We start from the raw sequence: 7,330 nt of genomic DNA on the forward strand, positions 1-7,330 counted from the left end.
GATTATACACAATCTTTGAAACCAACTGTAACTGAAAACAAAAGAAAGAGGAAGGTTTATATACCAATCAATATAATACCAGTCAAAATTTGGGGTTCCGTAAGGTTCTGTTTTTGTCAAAAGTCTCTTATGTTCACCAAGGCTGCATTTATTTGATTAAAAAATATATATATATATATATATATATAAAACAGTAATATTATGAAATATTACTTCAATTTAAAATAGCTTTTTATATATATATATATATATACTTTAAAACGTCATTTATTCCTGTGATGAAAATCTGAATTTTCAGCATCATTACTCCAGTCTTCAGTGTCACATGACCCTTCAGAAATCATTCTAATATGCTGATTTGGTGCTCAAAAAAACATTTTATATTATTATCAAAGCTGACAACTTGCGTGGCTTATTATTGAAACTGTGATACATGTTTTTAAGATTCTTTGATGAATAGAATGAACAGAATTTATTTGAAATAGATTTTTCCTAACATTTTAAAATTCTTTACTGTAACTTTTGATCAATTTAATGAATCCTTGATGAATAAAAGTGTTAATTTCTTTAAAAAAAAAAAACGGACTGACCCCAAACTTTCGAACGGTAGTGTTCTACATGCAATTAAACTATTTTTTTTTCATGATTAAGACTAAATGCACAAAGGAGTTCTATCATTTTTAATCAGGAACCAAATCTTCTAATGATTGCAGTCTGAGATAAATGGGCTTTATCATCTACATGTTCCTGATATTCACCTGGTCTGTACAATAACTTTCTAAAGAGGAAGTTTGTAATATTTACAGCCTGATTCTTCACAAAGAGGCACAAAGCAGTGACGCAGAAGTCGTACCATCCAACATCCGCCTCTGATGTGGACAAATGTAATTAAGTGTTATCAAAATGTCCACTTCACGCTACACATTAACCTCGCTGAGTGCAACTGCACCCCTAGTGCAGCTCATTAGTACTGAATGTACTGAATGACCTCAGCCGAGACACAACTCAATAAGGAATCAAATGAATGACTGCTGCTCTCATAGTCATTCACACTCACTGCTTGAAGCAGCACATAATGCCATGTCCGGCCTGTTTTACACTGCATGCATTTGCAGTGGCCCCCATATTAACAGGTTACTGGATTCACACTGCAGTGCCTACAGAAATAGAGAAATGCAGAAGATTATTTCCGCCATGGAATAAAAAATTAAAATAAAAAAGTCAACTGTGACTTTTTAATCTCATAATTCTGACTTTCTTTTCTTAAAATTGAAAAATTGCCAGTTATAAGCAATTACCTTTTTAATTTTTTTGTTCAGTGGCAAAAACAGTGTTATTTTAGTATCACTGAGATACTATTATAGTTTTTTTATTTTACAGTTTTAATTTTTATGAATTAGAATTTATTCTTATATTTAGCATTTTCTTTTTCATTTCAATAAGTTTTAGTAATTTTGTTGTGTATCATTGTCATTGTCATTATTATTTTTTAATATTCTAGTTTTTATTATTTTTATTTTTATTATTATTATTTCTGTTTTAATTATAGTTATTTTAGTACATCAAAGTAAACTAAGTGAAAATGAAAAATGTTCCCTTGGCAAATAAAAAAATAAAAAGGTTTAATTTTTATATATTTTATTTCAGTTAGCATTTATTTTATTTCAAACAATTAAATTGTATATGGTTTTAGTTTTAGGTTTAGTTTAGTTAACCTGCGTGAGTGGAAACAAGCTTGACATTTTCTCACAATTGTTCGATAATACTTTATATCTGGCAATTCTGAGGTTAAATCTGGTTTGTTTGTTGAGGAAAAGCGAGAATTGCATTAAAAAGCCAGAATTGTATCAGATAAAAAGCCACAACCACAAATAAGCTTCCATTAAAATGGCGTCAATACAGAGTCAAAAGCTGAATATTAGTATGATCCTAGAGGCTATTCTGCATTCATATTATAGCAGACATAGTAGTCATCCACAGCAGCCCCATGTACAGACTCACTATTACATCATGCATTACTTCATACTGACTCAATTGTGATTCAAAAACGTCTGAGGCATAGGCTTATTGTTAATGGTTTCCAAATTCTTAATAAATGGTAACGTTTAATGCATGGCATGCTAGGCAATAAATCAAGCCACCCTTTGAGCCTTTGTATTTTTGAGATCACATATGGTGAGACATTGTATGTTTATACAGAGAAATAAAATCATGAGTGTATGTGTGTGTTCGCCACAATATATGTCACAGGTGAATAAGCAGTTCACTCATGCACAGCAGTGTAAACCATCTGCTAGGAAACACAATCCAGACAACACAAAGGTGAAATGTGACCAATACTAAATTCTTAATACAATTAAAAATTATATTGTTCTTCCTGGATTCATTCCATTTTTTATTGTATTTTCTCATAAATAACTAATTATGAATGAATTATCAATTTCTTTTAGCAGTATAATAGCAAACATATGGCCTCAAAATGAACAAAAAGCCATTAAACAGTGGGTTTCTACATAATTATCTACAAAGAAAAACACTACTAGATGCACTTTTCTCTATCGTTTCCTTAAAAGAGTCATAGCTTTAAATTTCAAAACTTTTTTTTAAATGACTACAGTTTCCTAATCTCACCAGAGGCAAGAGTTTTGACTTTCACACGCCATAAAAATATTTCCTGCAAACCTCTGAAAGTATCCAAAAGGCCCTTTGAAACCTGATGATAGGCTTTCTTCAAAACACATGACCTAATATGACAATATATCTCCCCTCTATTCAGTTATGGTCTCTGCACAAACAGACCGCAACAAAGAGAAGGATTAAGACATCACGTTCAAAGCGCCAAATTTTAACCTATTGTCTGCTGTGAATAAAGCGCGACCGTAACTTGACTCTGTAGAGGCTACATGATCCCAGTGTTTTCACAGCACTGTACAAAACATGCTAAAATATATACAGTCATGTAGTTAAACACTAAGAGATAAACAGAAGCTATTACTCAAATGAATTGTTTAAATTCATTACATTACTAGGCTCCAAGCAAATATTGTCTTTTAGGTCGAAATGCAATCTAGTTGGTTCTCTTTCTCTCTCTCTCTCTCTCTCTCTTTCTGTTTAGAAGAAGTCTGTTATTATTGATGTTAGTAATGAAACTTAACACAGGATGCTCAAAACGCACTTAATGAAAAACAAGCAGAGAGGTCGGAAAGCGAGTAAACAGCTTCCTATCTTGACCAATGCATATGCGTTTACATAATGGAGGGACCTGGAAAATTTATCTGTGTCACGTACGTGAGGATCTAAGGGGATTGAACAGGACAGGCATGCACTGGCCTTCAAAGAATGGCAATTACACTTTGGCCACAAAAAAATCCACAAGCTGACGTGTAATGTGTATTCACAGAACTAATGGTTCCTGACGGAACTATTCCATCTAATTAGAGCCAGGGTTTTCATTCAGGGGTCTGTGGACCCCTGGGGGTCCCTGAAAGTACTTCACGGTGTCCACTGAGAAGATAAGCACATTGTGATGTATTAATGCTAGCAAATTTTCACTAAATGTTTTACCAAGAAAATACCCTTTTCAAATAAGCAGTTGCAGGACTTTGCATTGGTGCTGTATTTTTGGTCTGGATCCTTTAAGTTATTCAAAAATCAAATTAAAAAAAAAAAAATCTCTTTGCGTTTTCACTTTCTGGGTTAAAGTCATTTACCTTTTGTGGGGCTTAAAGTGAGTCACGTTAAAAGGCTTACTTTTGTAATGAATTAATTAATTTGTTTGCAATTTACTTTAAATATTTGAAAAAAACTTCTGGCTGCCAAATCAATGTCAGTGTGGTGTAACCAACATGTAGGAAGCCCCAAGAAAACTATAAAACAAAAACAAAAAAGAAAATCATAGTGAATCAATACCAAGTTTTAGATTGCATAAACTTTTATTCAAGGTACGGGTACTTTTAACTAAGATATTTAATTTTTACTAGGTTATACCTTTTGACATTTTTGCAGAAATTAAATATTCTGGTATGAAAGGAGCATGAACACAAAAGTTCCATTGCTAAGAACTTTCTTTGAGCTTGGGTTTTAAACTAGATTTAAAAACTTGAGTCAAAACTGGGGCTCCACTTGTTGCTTTCTGCTGACTGCCATTTGAAATGATTTATAAGCAGCATAACGGGACACTATGTTCCTCCACCCAGCCATAGTATAAAATATAGTCTGCCTCTGTTTTGTTCACACATCTCTGCTTCACTGTGGTGCGTGGTGCGTTTAGAAATAAGAAATTAGGAATTTCTGTTATTCTGAAAAAGTGCTAAAAATATATATATTTCTTTCGGGGTCTATATGCAATTCAAAGGCTAATGCACAGTCACCAGTTATTTAAACTGTAAACAGAAAAAAAAAGTTATTGACCGAACGAACCTTGCGTTGGTACAGTCGTTGTACAACGCTTCGAAATCCTTTCTGGAAATGAGTTTGCAGCGGTTCACTCCGGGCTGGATGGCACCGAGTCCGCGCAACACGCGCACCTGCTCCACGGTGCACACCACCGGGTTTATATCCAAACGCTTGAGTTTCGTATACACGGTGTGCAGTCCGCCGACAAGGTGCTTCAAGAAAAGGTCGAAGACTTGCGGGAGACAAATAAGCTCCTGTCCATCAACGCTGAAAGAAGCGACTTTCACTCCGTGCACCTCCACGATTTTGCACTCGTTCGTCGCTGCGCCGCTCGGAAGCGTCGCGTTCAGTGAGTTGATCAGTCGCGGAGAGTCCGCGGGACTCGAGAAGAACGGGTCGGTTCTGAAGAGTTTACCGGACACCGCAGGAGTCCCAGAGTGAACTGGAAGAGTCGCAGGAACGGCCATAGTGGTCATTACAATTATTATTTTTTTTAATATGTTATTTTAGGTCTTCTACTTTCTCATCACTCTCCTTTATATGCCTTCCTCTTTTGAACTGCGTCCACAGAGCAAACCTGGCAGCACCGAGCAGAGCTCCTCTCTTTACCCGTGTGAAAATTCAGATCAGCGGAGCGCTTCTCGGTCCGGTTAACTCCGCCTCTCGCTGGAAGAATGATGCTCCATTTTGCCAACCACATGTGCTCCAATTTAAGGGTAAAGACTTCACTGGAGGTCGAGAAATTACAGCCCTCCTCCTCTATTGAGCCAGTGTCCAGCTTCTCTCAAGCTGTTATGTTATATCCCAGATCTATCTATCTGACCATCCGTCAGTCAAGTGCAAAATCATTCTGAACATTTTTTTTTTCTTCCCGCACACGCATAATTATTAATAATCAGTGTTTATTCAAAGTGAGAGCAAATAGCCAAATTTATTGGGAAAGGTTGTTTGCACTGACTCCTCCCACTTTGCTCAGACAATTTACCAAGGTATAAATAGCATTTTACTTCTATTTACATTTAGTGTGAATAGCTTCTTTCACTATTTGAACTTAGAAAAGTACAAACATAGAGATGCTATTAGTTGGTATTTACACATAGTCAAGATCATACAAGTAGTCAATCTATCTATCTAGGGATATAAAGTACTCTTGATCCCACTTTTTTCCATGACCCTCTGGCCAAAAAATACAATCTTCACAGAAATTTCCACTCACACATGTATCACACTGTGTAATACACTCTAAATTGTTCATGCACACTAAATTGTGTGCAATAGTTCTATGTCAAGAAAATAAAGTGTGAAATAAGAAGCATGATCTTTAGGCAACAGAAGAATCAGCTTTGTCTTTTATAGGTCAGGCTAAGTCAGGTACTCAAGCGTTTGAATGCCATCTGTTCAGCATCATTGGGAAAACACGCTCACACATCTGGATGTGTCTACTCTGTGGAAAGACTTCTGTGCACCCCTCTCCTGGGACTCACGAGGAATCCTTTGAGAAAAATGCCATAAAAATATCCCACACGTCCTTTTAACCACATTTGTGTTCCCATCAGGCATGCCATCTCTTTATTCACATTAATAAAGCAGTTTTATAAAGTATCTTAGGTATTCTGTAATGGTAAAAGAATAGTTCACCCAAAAATGAAAATTCTGTCATCATTTACTCACCCTCATGCCCTTTCAAACCTGACTTGACTAGCATCTGTGAAACCTTTTGTCCATACAATGAAAAAGTCAATGTTGTTTGGACTCAAACGTTCTTCAAAACATCTTTTCTGCAGGAAACAAAATGAATGCATACAGGTTGGAATGATATGAGAGTGAGTAAATAATTGCAGAATATTATTTTTAGGCAAACTATGCCCTAAATCTATTTTCCTGGGTATCATTATAAGAGACAGCTTTATTGTTGTAGAATCTGTAGCAGATTTAATTGTATGTTAATAGGACACGAGTACTATTAAATTCGAAAAACAGAAAACATCTACAAGTTGCCTCAGACTGTATGCAGTTTTGTTATAGAGCTTTCATGCTATTCATTTTCAGTTTGTTTTGTAGTTTAGAGATTTGAAAGAGTGACACAACTGACTTAACTCATGAGCTTTTGATATATACAAATGTACAATACTAAATGACTCAGACTGCACAGGTGAAGAGTAGGAAGAGGTTTTTCTGAAGTCGAGTGAGTCATGAAACCATTATAAAACAGTGACATAATACAGATTTAGTTGCATTTAATTAACAATTGATCAACATTATGAACACATGAAAATTCATTTTGGGTATCGAGAAGCACGGTTTTATAGTATAAACTTCAAGCATCGCAGACCAAAGTCAATAAAGAGATAAAGTGTCAGGAAGATGTGGATGACCTCAATGACACTTTGACCTGAATTTGCATTTCAGTGTAAAATGTAATTATGAACAGTAGGAATGAGGCTTTCTGGGAAACAAGGCTGCAGTTAATCCATTCAAATCCAATTTAAAGGAGAGAGTGTATAACTAGTCTTAGACTGACATGCTTCTCTTTAAATGGTTAATGGACAGTAAATTAATGGTGCGAGAGCTGTAGAAACACACTGAACACTCAGTCATTTAGAGGCGAAGGAATGATTTGAAAAGTGAGGGGTATTAAAATAAGGGTATTAATATGAACAAAAAAGTGTTATGATGAATTTTAAATAATGTGCTATACTACAGCTGTCTAAAACTTTGTATTTTGAGTTTTATGACATTAGAATGAAATAAACAGTTTTGTTGTTGTTCATTTGACTTTAAAATGCATATAAGACATCACAAAGTGATTTTTTGGTTTGGCATTGACACTAAGGTGTCTTTAATCACGTGTACAGGTTTCTCTATATTAAAGGGGGTTTGTAATATCCAAAGGTTATATTAGGTTAGCTTCCATAAGCTGGTCTTTTATTTTATT

At 35.1% G+C, this 7,330-nt stretch overlaps 1 protein-coding gene across 3 annotated transcripts in view; it reads right to left on the reverse strand.

Moving 5' to 3' along the window:
• The window catches only part of dachb (dachshund b), a 44,413-nt gene extending 39,392 nt beyond the window's left edge, over positions 1–5,021 (reverse strand). For all 3 annotated transcript variants that reach the window (XM_058768690.1, XM_058768695.1, XM_058768682.1), the window contains exon 1: positions 4,420–5,021. In XM_058768690.1, the coding sequence (XP_058624673.1) occupies positions 4,420–4,871 (452 nt within the window). In that variant the 5' untranslated portion in view covers positions 4,872–5,021. The remainder of the gene's footprint in view (positions 1–4,419) is intronic.
• Positions 5,022–7,330: the final 2,309 nt, after the last annotated feature.

The sequence above is a fragment of the Onychostoma macrolepis genome, chromosome 01 (genome assembly GCF_012432095.1).
Source record: "Onychostoma macrolepis isolate SWU-2019 chromosome 01, ASM1243209v1, whole genome shotgun sequence".
In the NCBI taxonomy this organism is placed as follows: Eukaryota; Metazoa; Chordata; class Actinopteri; order Cypriniformes; family Cyprinidae; genus Onychostoma; species Onychostoma macrolepis.